Raw genomic sequence first — 16653 nt, 5'->3', positions numbered from 1 at the left:
CTTCTGCCCATTTCTTCACTGGATTATTTGTTTTTTGGGTGTTGCACTTGATAAATTCTTTATAGATTTTGGATACTAACTCTTTATCTAATATGTCATTGGCAAATATCTTCTCCCAACCATCATTTGCTTTTTAGTTTTGATTGTTTCCTTTGCTGTGCAGAAGCTTTATTTTGATAAGGTCCCAATAGTTCATTTTTCATTTCCCTTGCCTCTGGAGACCATCAAGTAAGAAGTTGCTGCAGCTGAGGTCACAGAAGTTGTTACCTGTTTTCTACTCTAGGATTTTTTCAATGGCTTCCTGTCTTACATTGCAGTCTTTCCTCCATTTTGAGTTTATTTTTATGTATGATGTAAGAAAGTGGTCTAGGTTCATTCTTCTGCATGTCGCTGTCCAGTTTTCCCAACACCATTTCCTGAAGGGACTGTCTTTATTCCATCAGATATTCTTTCCTGCTTTGTCAAAGATAGTTGGCCATACATTTGTGGGTTCTCTATTCTGTTCCATTGATCTATGTGTCTGTTTTTGTGCCAGTACCATACTGTCTTGATGATTACAGCTTTGTAATACAGCTTGAAGTTTATTGGGTTAAGCAATTTCTTAGATATGCCACCAAAAGCACAATCCATAAAAAAACAAATTGGCAAACATGTCATTAAAATAACTTCTAGCATTCAAAATATTGATAAGAATGAAAAGACAAGCCATGAACTTAGAGAAAATATTTGAAAAGCAAGTACCTAATAAAGGACTTTTAGCTAGAATATATAAAGAACTTTCAAAACTCAACAGTGAGAAAACAACCAACCCAATTCAAAAACAGGTAAAAGATCTGTCTCCCTCTCTCTCTGCCCCTCCCCTGCTCATACCCTCACATTCTCTCTCTCTTAAAAATAAACTTTAAAAAAAAAAAGATGATTCCTTTACTATATAAACTGTGGCAGGACAACAGAAGGTGAAAAAGTGTGATAGCTTAAACCTGATACTAAAATCTAATTCAGAAGGTACAAAAAAAGGACAATTATACAAAAACCAATGCCACTAGGAATACAGATGCAAAAATCCTAACATATTAAGAAAGCAAATACAGTATTATGTTAACGTAATATATAGTGACCAAGTAAGATTTACTCCAGATTGCAAGATGTGCCAAAATTAGAAAATAATATTAATGTACTATATAAAACTGATTAAAGGAGAAAAACTATACCATCACCTTGTTAAAAAATGAAGCATTTGATTAAATACCCATTCCTAAAAACACTAATATTAAATAAGCAATTAATATTTCTGTAATAAAAAATAGAAATATGAAACAAAATATCTGAATACTTCTACAATTAAATTCAAGACAAAGATGTACTCTATCACTGAAATCAATCAACATTATTCTAGAAGCTATAATCAATGTAACGAAACAAACAACAAAAAAAGGTATAAATACTAGAAAGGAAAAGAGAAAATGATCCATTATTAGCAGGTATAAGTGCCTACCTGTAAAACCCAAGATTATCAACACAACAACTATTTCAAAAGTCTGTAATGGACTAATGGAAAAAAATAGAAAATCCATAAACAAGCCTATTTATTGACAAGATTTTAGTTTACAATAAAGGTAAAACTACAGGGGCTCAGGGGCTCATCACTTAAGCGTCCAACTTCAGCTTGGGTCATGCATGATCTCATGGTTCATTAGCTCAAGCCCCACAAGGGGCTCTGTGCTGACAGCTCAGAGCCTGGAGCCTGCTTCGGATTCTGTGTCTCTGTCTCTCTCCGCCCCTCCCCAACATGCACTCGCTCTCTCTCTCTCTCTCTCTCTCTCTCAAAATTTTTTTAAGGTAAAACTTCAAATTTTTGGAGAAATAATTACTGAAAAATGTTGGTTAAAGCATGTAACCATTAAGACTGCTTTTTAGTATATATGTACTGTTTTGAAATACACATAAATGGGGGGTGAAAAAATGAAATACACATATATGTGGTAGAACTGTACAGAAAATCATGGAAATGTAAAACAAATACAGTGCTTACCTCTAGATGGGTGGAAAGGGATGCAACTGGTGAGGGTCACACTAAGTCAAGAGGGCTTCTAAGGCAGTGAATACAGACATCCGAATTATTTTTTTAAAGTATGATTTTATATTTTATGTAAATGTAAAAACCGTATTATTATTTCTATAGATACAGAAAAAGCATTTGACGAAGTACAACATCCACTCATGATGAAAACCCTCAACAAAGTAGGTCTAGAGGGAACACATCTCAACATAATAAAGGGCTTATCTGAAAATCCCACAGCTAACATTATTCTCAATGGGGAAACACTGAGAGCTTTTCCCCTAAAGTCAGGAACAAGACAAAGATGTCCACTCTCACAACTTTTATTCAACATAATACTGAAAGTGCTAGCCACAGCAATCAGAGAACAAAAAGAAATAAAAGGTACCTAAATCAGTAAGGAAGAATTAAAATTTTCACTATTTGCAGAAAACACAATACTACATATTGAAAACACTTAAGACTCCATCAAAAAACAACTAGAATGGATAAATGAATTCAGTAAAGTCACAAGATACAAAATCAATGTATAGAAATCTGTTGCATTCCTATACACTAATAATGAAGCAGGAGAAAGTGAAATTAAGAAAACAACTCATTCTCAAGTGCACCAAAAACAATAAAACATCTAGAAATAAACTTAATCAAAGAGGTGAAAGAGCTATACTCTGAAAAACATAAAACACTGATGAAAGAAATTAAAGACAACACAAAAAATGGAAAGACATTCCATGCTCATGAGTTAGAAGAACAAATATCGTTAAAATGTCTCTACTACCCAAAGCAATCTACATGTTTAATGCAATCCCCATCAAAATACCAAGAGCATTTTTCACAGAACTAGAACAATCCTAAAATTTGTATGCAACCACAAAAGACCCCGAATAGCCAAAGCAATCTTGAAAAAAAAATTCAAAATCTATAAAGAACTTATCAAACTCAACACCCAAAAAAGAAATAATCCAGTGAAGAAGTAGGCAAAAGACACAAACAGACACTATTCCAAAGAAGACATCCAGGTGGCTCAAAGACACATCAAAAGATGCTCAACATCACTCATCATCAGGGAAATACAAATCAAAACCACAATGAGATATCCCCTCACACTTGTCAGAATGGCTGAAATCAACAACTCAGGCAACAGATGTTGGTGAGGATGTGGAGAAAGAGGAACGCTTTTGCACTGCTGGTGGGAATGCAAACTGGTACAGCTACGCTGGAAAACACTGGAGGTTCCTCAAAAAATTCTATTTCCTAAAAATAGAATTACCCTATAACCCAGCGAATGCACTACTAAGTATTTATCCAAACGATATAAAAATGCTGACTCAAAAGGGCACATGCACACCAATGTTTATAGCAGCACTATCAACAATAGCCAAATTATGGAAAGAGCCCAAATGTCCATCGACTGACGAATGGATAAGAGGATGTGGTATGGGGCACCTGGGTGGCTCAGTAGGTTAAGCATGGGGCTTCAGCTCCGGTCATGGTCTCACAGTTTTTGAGTTCAAGCCACATGTTGGGCTCTGTGCTGACAGCTCAGAGCCTGGAGCCTGCTTCAGATTCTGTGTCTCCTTCTCACTCTGCCCATCCCCCACTCATGCTCTGTCTCTCAAAAATGAATAAACCGCAAAAAAAAATTTAAGAAAAAAAGAGTATGTGGTGTATACACACACACACACACACACACACACACACACACACACACAATGGAATATTACTCGGTGATCAAAAAGAATGAAATCTTGCCATCTGCAACCACATGGATGGAATTAAGAGTGTATTATGCTAAGTGAAATAAGTCACTCAAAAGAAGATAAATATCATATGATTTCACTCACGTGCAGAATTTAAGAAACACAACAGATGAACAGAGGGGAAAGGAAAGGAAAACAAGATAAAATAGAGAGGAAGGCAAACCATAAGAGACTCTAAATACAGAGAACAAACTGAGGGTTGCTGGAGGGGAGGTGGGTGAAGAGATGGGTTACGTGGGTGATGAGCATCAAGGAGGGCACTTGTTGGGATGAGCACTGAGTACTGTATGTAAGTGATGAATCACTAAATTCTACTCCTGAAATCATTATTACACCATATGTTAACTAACTTGGATTAAAAAAAAAACAAAAAACGAAGTATCACAATTCTAGACTTCAAGTTATATTACATAGCTATAGTAATCAAAACAGTATGGTACTGGCACAAAAATAGTCATATAGATCAATGGAACAGAACAGAAAACCCAGAAATAAACCCATAAATATATGATCAATTAATCTTCAACAAAGCAGAAAAGAATATTCAATTGGAAAAAGTCTCTTCAACAAACGGTGCTGGAAAAACTTGTCAGCTACATGCAAAAGAATGAAAGTGGACCACTTTCTTACAGCATACACAAAAATAAATTCAAAATGGATTAAAGACCTAAAGATGAAACTTGATACCATAAAAATCATGGAAGAGACCACAGGCAGTAATTTCTCTCACACTGGCCATAGCAACAGTATTCTAGATATGCCTCCTGAGGCAAGGGAAATAAACTATTTCCCTCCCAAAAATAAACTATTGGGAGACTACATCAAAATAAAAAGTTTCTGCATAGCAGAGGAAACAACAAAACTAAAAGGCAACCTACAGAATGGGAGAAGATATTTGCAAATGACATATCAGATAAAGGATTAGTATCTAAAAATATAGGGGCGCCTGGGTGGCTTGGTCGGTTAAGCGTCCGACTTCGGCTCAGGTCATGATCTCACGGTCCGTGGGTTCGAGCCCCGCGTCAGGCTCTGTGCTGACAGCTCAGAGCCTGGAGCCTGTTTCAGATTCTGTGTCTCCCTCTTACTGTGACCCTCCCCCGTTCATGCTCTATCTCTCTCTGTCTCAAAAATAAATAAACGTTAAAAAAAAATTTTTTTTTAAATAAAAATAAAAATATAAAGAACTGATACAACTCAATACCCCCCCCCCAAAAAAAAAATCAAATAAAAAAAAAAATGGACAGAACACATGAACAGACACTTCTCCAAGAAGACATCCAGAGGGCCAACAGACACATGAAAATATACTAAGTATCACTTATCATCAGGGAAATACAAATCAAAACTACAATGAGGTATCACCTCACACCTATCAGAATAGCTAAAATCAAAAACACAAGAAATAAGCATTGACAAGGATGTGGAAAAAAAGGAACCCTCTATGCACTGTTGGTGGGAATACAAACTGGTGCAGATGCTGCAAAAAACAGTATGCAATTTCCTCAAAAATTTAAAAATAGAACTACCCTATAATCCAGTAATTGTACTACTGGATATCTACCCAAAAAATACAAAAACACTAATTCAAAGAGATACCTGCACCCCTATGTTTACAGCAGCATTATTTACAATAGCCAAGATATGGAATCAGCCCAAGTGTTCATCAACAGATAAATGGATAAAGAAGATGTGGCATATGTATGTATATATATGTATACACACTGATAATGGAATATTATTTAGCCATAAAAAAGAATGAAACCTTGCCGTTTGCAAGGAATATTATTTAGCCATAAAAAAGAATGAAACCTTGCCATTTGCAATGACTTGGATGGAGCTAAGTGAAATAAGTCCAAGAAAGACAAATACCTTATGATTTCACTCATGTGGAATTTAAGAAACAAAACAAATGAGCAAAGGAAAAAGAGACAGAAACAAACCAAGAACAGACTCTTAACTATAGAGAACAAACTGATGGTTATCAGAGGGGAGGTGGGGGGAGAATGGGTGAAATAGGTGATGCGGATTTAAGAAAAAAAATAAATAAAAAGATTATGATTTGCATTTTATGGACTCTCCTGTGCGGCATATTTGACAACTTAAAAAAAAATTAATGAGTTAGATCTATATTTGTTGTTATAAAAAGATCTGCAATAAATATTAAATTAAAAAGCAAAACAGCCTATGTAGCATGATTCCTTTCCTGTAAAACATTTTATTTATAGCATATTCATAAAAAAAACTTTTCTGGAAGAATAGAGAAAAAATTATTACCTTTATTTAAATGTACACTGACTGAGGTGTACATCTTCACTATATAGCTTTCCATACTATTCTGTTTTCAAATAGTTTTGAACTGTTTTTATCTGTTTTAACATGTATGTATAAAGTGTTTTAACACATCTGTGTGTATATGTATAGTTATTTTTGTTAATATTAACACAAGTTATTCAACTGGTAGAATTGATGGATTCTTTTATTTTTTCCTTTTTTTTTTAATTGTATTTATTTCTTTTGACAGAGAAAGAGAACACGAGCAGGGGAGGGTCAGAGAGAAAGGGAGAGAGAGAGAGAATCCTAAGCAGGTTCTGCACTGTCAGCACAGAACCCGACATAGGGCTCAAACTCATGAACCATGAGATCACGACCTGAGCCAAAATCAAGAGTCAGATGCTTAACCAACTGAGCCACCGAGGCACCCCTTGTTTTCTTCTTTATACTTTCATACCTTTTTATTTTTTTTTTCTTTCATACCTTTTTAAAAACTATTTAGCCAAAATCCTAATTAAAAACTAGACTATAAGGAAATTCAAAAAAATAAACAAATACCCAACAGAGATGTGAAAACATGTTCAATTTTCCTATTAAAAAATACACAACTTTTTCATTATGAAATTGGGAAAAATAAAAAATGTGGTCACACCCTTCAAAAGGAACAAGGCAACTAATGCACTACTGATAAGAATACAAATGAGAACAAACTGTGACGGTTGTAATGAAGTATACTATATTAAAATTCTAAACTGATCTTGTAGGGACTAGAGAATCAAAGATTTTTTAAGTAAGCGAATACAATAATCTAAAATCAGAATTCTTAAAAGAAAGTTGGAGTAGGGGCACCTGGGTGGCTCAGTCGGTTAAGTACCCGACTTCAGCGTGGGTCATGATCTCAGAGTTTGTGGGTTCGAGCTCCATCAGGCTCTCTGCTGACAACTCAGAGCCTGGAGCCTGCTTTGGTTTCTGTGTCCCCCTTTCTCTCTGCCCCTCCCCTGCTCATCCTCTGTCTCTCTCTCTCAAAAATAAACAAATATTAAAAAAAAAAAAAAGTTGGAGTAAACTAAGTGAAACGTAGAGAAAAACAGAAGGTAGACAATCAAGTTCAGAGTCTTAACAGACTCAAGAGCTCTAATAACAACATGATCTCAATAACAAGAACTGAAATAACAGATGATCAAGGAAAGAAATGGAAATGAAAGAGAAAGAATAGATCTGAGTGTCATTTAAGAGGTAAAAACTAAAGAATGTGGTGAATGATTAGGTATAAAATATGAGAAAGAGGAATGAGTTAAATACAATTCTGAGTTTTAATAACAAGGCAAATGAGGGGTTCTACCATCAAATGAGCTAGAAGATAAAGAAAAAAGAGAAGTAAACTTGGAAGAAAAAACAATGACTTAATTCACTGCCTTCCTCTATGTAACCTAAAGACCAAGGGAAATCTCTAATAAACAAATGGAAAGAAGGAACAAAGAAGAGATGTTAAGATCTAAAGCAGCACTGTCCAAAAGCAACACTGTCTAATAAAGTTTTCCACAATGAGGGGCACCAGGTGACTCAGTCAGTTAAGTGTCTGACTCTTGATTTCAGCTCAGGTCATGATCTCACAGTTCATGAGTTCAAGCCCCATGTAGGGCTCTATGCTATAGTGCATAGACTGCTTGGGATTCTCTCTCCCTCTCTCTGGCCCTTCCCTGCATATGTGTGCGCTCTCTCCCTCTCCTTCTAAATAAATAAATAAATCAATCAATAAATAAATCAATAAACAAATTTTTAAAGTTTACCACAATGAGGTAAATGTTCTATAACTGTGTCATCTAATACAGCAGACACTAGACTCATGTGGCTTTGATCACTTGAAATGTGCCAGTATAACAGAGAAAGGGATTTTTTTAATTTAATTTTAATTAACTGTAATTTAAATTGCTACAGGTGATTCATTGCTATCACACTTAGAGACTTTACAGCATTTACATTCTCTTTCTCCCACTTTCCAAACACATAAAAATTAACATTTACATTTGCCTTAGTCTCTTCTAATAGTTTAAAAAATACTATCTTGGGTCAATATATTACAAAAATGAGTAACTATGATCCAGTCTCAGCCAAACAGTATTACTTTCTTTTACATAATTCTTAATTACATTTACAAATCAAAATGAAGCTGAGTAAAAAACTGCACATTCCAGCAAGCTGGCATTAAGGTATAGTCACAAAACAAGCCATGGAGAAGGCCTAGTTTGAGAGCTAAAGCCCCACTATTCAGAATACTAACCTCTCCATCACTATCAGATATCACAATGAATGCATCTTCAAACCTACGTTTCCTCTTCAGATTGACAGAACTGGCAGTTTCTGCATCTTTCTTCTCCAAAATCTGTGCTTCAGTGGCTTCTTTAACCCTTTTCTTTCTCCGTGGCATCTTTGTCTGAAACACAGGGTAAGTAATTTACTCAAACTTTAATTTTTCCAGATGCTATCTGTAATTTAATCATATAAAAGAAAAAGGTTCCCATCTAAAAGAAGTAAAATAACTTCTGAATACTTCCACTACTCATTAAAATTCCAATTTTTCTATTAAAAAACTATATATGTACATATCTCATCTCTGTAGGGACATTTCAATAAAAATAATATAATAATTTATCCCAGTTATTTAAACATTAACTTAGACAGTTGGTTCTCTTGACTATGTATTATAATTTAAAGGAACTATTTTTCAACAGCAATGCCTCCACTTGATAAAGAACATCTCCAAAAAAAAAAACAAAAACAAAAAACAAAAAACCAACCCATAGTTAATATGACACTTAAACATAAAAGACTGAATGCTTTCTTCTTAAAACAGGAACAAAACAAGGATGTCTGCTTTCATCATTTCTAATGAACATTATCCTGGAGGTTCAAGCAAGGCAGGTCATCTACACAAGAAGAAATAAAAGATATCCAAACTGGGGCGCCTGGGTGGCTCAGTCACTTAAGTGTCCAACTTTTGGTTTCAGCTCAGGTCATGATCTCATGGTTCATAAGTTTGAGCCCCATGTCTTGGGGGCTCTGTCTTGGAATTCTGTCTCCCTCGCTCTCTGCCCTTCCCCTGCTTGCCCTCTCTCTCTCAAAAATAAATAAATAAACATTAAAAAAAAAAAAAAAAAAGACATCCAAATTGGAAAGGAAGAAGTAAAACTATCACTATCTGCAGATGATATGGTCTTGTATTAAAAAAAAACAAAAAAATTAAGAACTCCACTGAAAAACTATTATAACCAATAAAGAAGTTCAGAAAAGACTGCAGCATACAGTCAACATACAAAAATCAATTGTAGTGTTATCCACTAGCAATAAAAATCCAAAAATTGAATTTTAAAAATTCTATTTCTAATAGCATCAAAAATAATGAAATTCTTAGGAATAAATGTCACAAAATAAGGCAAGACTTACAAATGAAAACTTAAAAATATTTTGAAAGGAGGGTCCAGTTCAAGATGACATAGTAAAAATCTTGATTTAACCTCCTCCTATAGACAAACCAAGTCTACAAATATATATGGAACAAATTATTTTGAAATAAACTTAAAACCTGGCAGAGCAACCCATTCACATAAGACAAATGAGAGGGAAACCACATCAAAGCAAAGTTAAGAGAAATCTCATCATAATCCCCACCTTAGCCACAACAACCCACAATTGGGGGGGGGGGGGGGGGGAGTCGACCCAGGAGCTTCTCCCTGAGGAGAGATCAGTTTGAATCTCATATCTGGCATCACAACTTTTCAGACCTGCAACTGAGAGATAAGCCCCCTAAACATCTAGCTCTGAAAGCCAACAAGCTTGCATCCATTAAAACTCCCAAAACCAAAATGAATTGAAAAGCAGTTCTCAAAAAGCTGACACATACCAACTCACCCACCCCAGGGCTCAACACAAAGGCAGCCAACTGAAAAGCACCAAGACTTTCTGTGAGAGAGACTTATTTGTTTATCTTAAAACATCAGCCTGAGGCGCAGGCATCTAATTTAACATACGCGTGGGTGACTACTGAAATATTGAAAGGCAGAGGCCAGTAGGCACCATCTTTGCATCTCCCTCTGCCTCATTCAAGCTTGCCAGTATCTCCCAGAAAGCAGTTTGTGCCCTTGTCTGATACTCCAATTTTTACAGCTGCTTCCCAGGGGATACTTCCAGATCACCTGCTTCTGGGGGCCACCAGGACTTACTTACACTGACAGTCCTGCAGGACTTTATATATTTGCATACTTTAAATGCTGCAGCCTGAGAGTCTGGCTTCCAAACAGCCTCAACCTAGGTGATGACTGAGTTCCTCCCCTTTGGGACATTGGCAGTTCTTGGCATACCTTCAAGTGCCAGGAACCACTAAAAATATACTAGGCTGCTTGGATAATCACAAAGATTTGAAAGACAACTAAAAGCTATGGCAAAGCTGAAAAATAAGGTTCATCTCCTACATAAGGCCATTCTTTCAAAACTTGCTATTTTATCTAATGCACAGAATCAACATGGAGTCAAAGAAAATAAAAAAACAAACAAAAAACAAAAAACAAAACAAAACCAGAGGAAGATGTTCCAAACAAAAAGAATTAGATAAAATTCAGAAAAACGCCTTAACAAAAGAGAGATAAGTCATTTACCTGACAAAGGAGTTCAAAATAACAGTCACAAAAATTACTCACTACACTCAGGAGAATGAATAAACATAATGAGAATTTTAATTAAAAGAAAATAAAAGAGAGTACCAAACAGAAATCACATTACTGAAGAATGCAATAATATAACTGAAAAATACAATAGAGGGGTTCAACATCAGACTATATGAAAAAGAAAAGATCACTGCACTTGAAGACAGACCAATGGAACTCATTCAATTAGAGCAGCACAAGAAAAAAGATGAATAGAGTGAAGACACATTAAAGAACTTATGGAAAGGACAAAACCAGGCAGACCGACATTCACATTACAAGGGTCCCAGAAGAGGGAGAGAAACAAGAAGGAAAATTATTTGTAGAAATAATGGATAAAAATTTCCCTAATCTGGGAAAGAAAACAGACATCCAGATCCAGGAAGCCCAGAGAGTTCTAAAAAAGATGAACCCAAAGGAATCCACATCAAGACAAATTATATTTAGAGTGTCAAAAGTGGGGCACCTGGGTGGCTCAGTTGGTTAAGTGTCTGACTTCGGCTCAGGTCATGATCTCACGGTTCATGGGTTCAAGCCCCGAGGCGGGCTCTGTGCTGACAGCTCAGACGCTGGAGCCTGCTTCAGATTCTGTGTCTCCATCTCTCTCTCTCTGCCCCTCCCCTGCTCACACACTGTCTCTCTCTCTCTCTCCCTCTCTCAAATATAAACATTAAAATTTTTTAATTAAAAATACATATCATACTTAGTGATGAAAGACTAAAAGCTTTCCCCTTAGAACAGGTACAAAACAAGGATGTCCACTCTCAGCACTTTTATTCAACATTATACTGGAGGTCCTAGCCAAAGCAATTAGGCAAAAGAGAGAAAGAAAGAAAAAAAAAGCATATAGATTGGAAAGAAAGAAAGAAAACTATATTTTCAGATGCAGTGATATTGTATATAGAAAATTCTAAGGAATCCACTAAAAACAAAACAAAACAAAACAAAACAAAACAAAACAAAACAAAACAAAACCCTATTAGAGGGGTGACTGGGTGGCTCAGTTGGTTAAGCATCCAACTTCAGCTCAGGTCATGGTTTCACTGTTCCTGAATTCAAGCCCCGCATCAGGCTCTGTGCTAACAGGTCAGAGCCTGGAGCCTGCTTTAGATTCTGTGTCTCCCTCTCCCGCTCATGCTCTCTTTCTCTCAAAAATAAACGTTAAAAATTTTTTTAAAAAAGAAAACTATCAGAATACACAAGTTTGGCAAGGCTGCAGAATACAAAATCAATAAATAAAACTATTTCTATACATTCAAAATGAGCAATGTGAAAATAAAGTTAAGAAAACAATTCCATTTACAATAGCATCATAAGGACTAACTTTACCTAACAGAAGACATGCAAAACTTATACTCTGAAAGCTATAAATCATTTTTTTAAAAAATGAGAGATCTAAAAAATGAAAAACATTCCACGCTCAAAGATCAAAAGATTTCATATGGTAATACTCTTTAATATTTTTTTTTAATAATTTTTTTTAACGTTTATTTATTTTTGAGACAGAGAGAGACAGAGCATGAACGGGGGAGGGGCAGAGAGAGAGGGAGACAGAATCGGAAGCAGGCTCCAGGCTCTGAGCCATCAGCCCAGAGCCCGACGCGGGGCTCGAACTCACGGACAGCGAGATCGTGACCCAGGCTGAAGTCGGACGCTTAACCGACTGAGCCACCCAGGCGCCCCTATTTTTTTTTTTAATGTTTATTCATATTTTGAGAGAGAGTGAGTGGGGGAGGGGCAGAGAGAGAGGGAGACACAGAATCTGAAACAAGCTCAAGCTCTGAACTGACAGCACAGAGCCCAATGCAGAGCTCGAACTTACAGACCGTGACATCATGACCTGAGCCCAAGTCGGACACTTAACTGACTGAGCCACCCAGGAGCCCCAAAGATGGCAATACTCTTTAAACTAACATATCAATTCAATACAATACCTAATAAAATCCTGGTTCATTGTGTGTGTGTGTGTGTGTGTGTGTGTGTGTAAATCAACAGGCTTATTCTAAAATTCACATGGCAATTCAAGGGTCCCAAGATAGATATTTTTAACTTTTTTAATTTATTTATTTTTTAGAGGCGGGAGGGGCAGAGAGAGAGAGGGAGGGAGGGAGAGAATCTGAAGCCGGCTCACACCCAGCACGGAGCCCAACGTGGGGCTCAATCTCACAACCCTGAGATCATGACCTAAGCCAAAATCGAGTCAGATGCTTAACCAACTGAGCCACCTACGTGCCCTGATGATCCAAAAATATTCTTAATTAATTAATCTTCATAAAAACCTAAGAAGTATATATAATTATTACTAGGAAGCATAAGTACAGAAAAGTAACTTGTCCAAAGTTACAAAGCAGGCACTTGCAATTCTGTCACCTGACTCCAATACCCTATAACTTAATCTTTACACCTCTTCTAACTAAAACTGCTACCTAATATATGGTATGCACACATAAATATGTGCTGAATGAACAGCTTAATGTATATATTTAAATTATTAAATACTACAAAAAGGCATAAAAGGATAAAATTATTACAGGTTGAATAGCATAGGTAAAACCTGGATGTCAGAATTAGTTTGAGAGAATTCTCAAGGAATCACGGTGCCCCAGGAAAACATCTTATATGGAATAGCTTTCATCTTATTAAATGTTTTCTGTACCCCAGAGTTATTTAAACAAAATTGCTCAAATCTGTTATGAAGAATAGCTATACCACCAAATATATGTATTTCTTAAAGATGAGTAAATAAAAACACTTTTCTGTAGCACAGAACCACCTGTAGTCTCAAAGTGGGTTTTCAAAGAATTAAGCAGTTAAGAGATAGGTAAGAAGCATTAAGTAGAGGCACCCCACAGATACAGACTCCAAAATTCAGTGCTTCATGAGATGTAACCACTTTGCTCCACAGTAACTCTAAGAGTAAAAACAAGGCATTGGTGGGGCGCCTGGGTGGCTCAGTCAGTTAAGCGTCCGACTTCAGCTCAGGTCATGATCTCGCGGTCTGTGAGTTCAAGCCCCGCATCGGGCTCTGTGCTGACAGCTCAGAGCCTGGAGCCTGTTTCAGATTCTGTGTCTCCCTCTCTTTCTGACCCTGCCCCGTTCATGCTGTCTCTCTCTGTCTCAAAAATAAATAAATGTTAAAAAAAAAAAAAAAATTAAAAAAAAAAAAAAAAAACAAGGCATTGGTTGGCCAATTTAATTTTTTTAATGTTTATTTCTGAGAAAGACAGAACGTGAGCAGGGGAGGGGCAGAGAGAGAGAAAGAGGGAGACAAAGAATCTGAAGCAGGCTCCAGGCTCTGAGCTGTCAGCACAGAGCTGGACTCCGGGTTCTAACTTGTGAACCTCGAGATCATGACCTGAGCCGAAGTTGGATGCCCAACCAACTTAGCCACCCAGGTGCCCCACTGTTTGGCCAATATAAACACACAGGCCAACATATAGCTCAGTTAACTATTTATTTAAGTTGCTACCCTTCAAAATAAAGAACTCACTAAAATAATGGCTTATCTTCAATTATTTGAACTGAGGCTATAGAATGAATTACCACTAACTGTGAAGGAAAAATAGAGCCTAGAGGCCAAAAGCCTCATCTTAATTATGACAGGAACAAAATGTCTCTAAAAGAATGTACAAGCAGTAAAGGTGTTGCAATAATGAGACGTGGGTTTTTTTATTATTATTATTTCTCACGTAGCTTTTTTTGGCAGTGTCCTTGAAAATCTCCAATTTGGGATACTATTTGTCATTTTCTTTAAGCACATCTATCATCTTTATCTATCTGAAGAACAATCACTGAAAATATAATTTTAAATCTTGACATTCTACCTACCAAACCTGCTTTGAAAGCTTAAGGACACAGGGACCTTAACAATTCTTTATGAATGACTGACTATAAGTTATTAAGTCACTATTCAAGAAATGTGGTACCAACCTCTTTATCACCTGATTTCACAGATTGTTTCCTTGTTTTAAAAAAAAGGTAAATGGGGGCCACTGGTTGTCTCTGCCCAGCCTCCAACTTTGGCTCAGGTCATGATCTCACAATTTGTGAGGTGGGGCAGAGCCCAATTTCGATCTTCTGTCTCCCTCACTCTCTGCCCCTCCCCCACAGACATACACTGTCTCACTCTCTCAAAAAGAAATAAAACATTTTTTAAAAAAAGGTAAATACCTTTACAAACACACACACACACACACACACACACACACATACACTTATTCTTTATTCTCGGCCTCAGGATAAGTGTGTAACAACAAACTCCAAACACATTTTGAGTAATAATTATAGTTATTTATGGAGTCCTGGGACACTATTCTTGGTACCTCACATACATTATAAAGGTTATCTTCCCAATAACTATATGTGGTAGGATTCACTATTTTACACTATTTATCAGTAATCATTATTTTAACGATTTTTATCACTATTTTAATGTTTGTAAACTTACTCAAAATCAAACAATTGGCAAGTTCCTAGGTTGGTAAATGGATATGTTGTGAACTGCAGCTCGATATGCCTGATTCCAAAAACACATTCTTTGATTCATCTACAAAGCACTAGCTCCCGACAGAAAAAAATACAGAAACATAAAACTTTCACTTTTTCCTGGACATTACTTATATCTCAGTATGATACAGTGACTAAATACAAGAACATTAGGCTGGATTCAAAACAGCCCTACCACTTATCAGACAGGTTACCTCATCTGTAAACTTAGAATAGTACCTATTTCATAAAAGTGTCGTTAAGATGATCTATAAATGTGTACGTGTAACAAGCTTGAAACACTGTCATCATACACAAAGAAACATCAGTTCCGTTAGAGGGGAAAGTGGCAAACAATAAAGATTTCCAAGGAACAGATTTTTTTCTGAGCAAATAACTAATCACTCCGCAACTGAACAGTAGCCTGGCCCGGGGTCGCGTGGCGCGGGAGGGGTGGGGGCTGGGGGGCCCCGGGGGGGGGGGCACGGCGAGGACTGAGCTGCCTCCCGGGGAGTTCAGCGTGAGGAAGACGCTTTCGAGGGACGGGCGGGGTCAAGAGCCCATCGTCGGACGAGAAATAACGAAGGAGTGCCCAGGAAGATAAAGGCCGCACCCCCCCGGCGCGGGGGGGGGGGGGGGGGGGCAGGGGGGGAGGGGGGAGCGGCGGCGGGGGGGGGGGGGTCAGGCCTGGCACCTGAGGGAGGAAGGCCACCACCGCGTCAGGAGGCGCCCAGCGAAGTCCCTACGGCCCACCCTGGTGTACCAAAGGGCCCCACTCTCGCGTCGGGAGGCGCCCGCCCGCATCCTGTGTTCCCACCTCGGCGTCCAGAGATGCCCACCCAACAGCCTGAGGGGCCACCTCGGCGTCCGGAGAGATCAGTCCCTGCGCCGAGAGGGCCCTACCCAGCGTCAGCGGCGCCCCTCGGGTGAAGAGCGGGCCGCGGCCCCCGTAAGAGAAAGGAGGAGGAGAGAAGACGGCGGGCTGGAGGTGTGTGGAGGCGGCAGGTACTCACCGACCGGCCGTCGGCCCTCAGCCGAGAGCCCCTCCCCCGGGGCGCTGCGGGTCGCGAGCGTCCGCAGCGCGTCAGGAGCGCGGGGCCGGCGCGCGCGCAAAGCTGAGGCACCGCGGGGAGGAGGGGAGGAGTCGCGCTCTTGGGCTGGTGGGAGCGCAGGCGCCGGCGTCTGGGGACGAACCAATCCGCACCGCGGGGGGAAGCGGCTGCCAGGTCGTACCACTGCACGAGGGCTGGGGCTCGCCAAGAGTGAGTCGGATTTGAGCTTGGAACACAGATCTTGCCCTCCCGGCGTTTTGCGGTGTTCTCTTTCGTTGTGGCATTTTTTTTTACACGTTGAGGGAAACCAAAGGGTAACAGGCGCT

General features: G+C 38.3%; 1 protein-coding gene across 3 annotated transcripts in view; it reads right to left on the bottom strand.

The window, feature by feature from the left end:
• UIMC1 (ubiquitin interaction motif containing 1) overlaps positions 1–16446 on the bottom strand; it is a 118037-nt gene extending 101591 nt beyond the window's left edge. The window contains exons 1-2 of one of the 3 annotated variants that reach the window (XM_049648620.1): positions 16289–16446; positions 8372–8524 (exon numbers count right to left, since the gene is read on the bottom strand). In XM_049648620.1, coding sequence (XP_049504577.1) covers positions 8372–8518 — 147 coding nt within the window. In that variant the 5' untranslated portion in view covers positions 8519–8524; positions 16289–16446. Of the gene's footprint in view, positions 1–8371; positions 8525–16092; positions 16256–16288 lie in introns of those variants that run through there. The other 2 variants (XM_049648622.1, XM_049648621.1) reach the window with 2 other exon arrangements.
• Between the last annotated feature and the right edge of the window lie 207 nt (positions 16447–16653).

The sequence above is a fragment of the Panthera uncia genome (assembly GCF_023721935.1).
Source record: "Panthera uncia isolate 11264 chromosome A1 unlocalized genomic scaffold, Puncia_PCG_1.0 HiC_scaffold_17, whole genome shotgun sequence".
NCBI classification, from domain to species: Eukaryota; Metazoa; Chordata; class Mammalia; order Carnivora; family Felidae; genus Panthera; species Panthera uncia.
The sequence above is the reverse complement of the archived record's forward strand: the minus strand, read 5'-3'. Positions and strand labels throughout refer to the sequence as shown.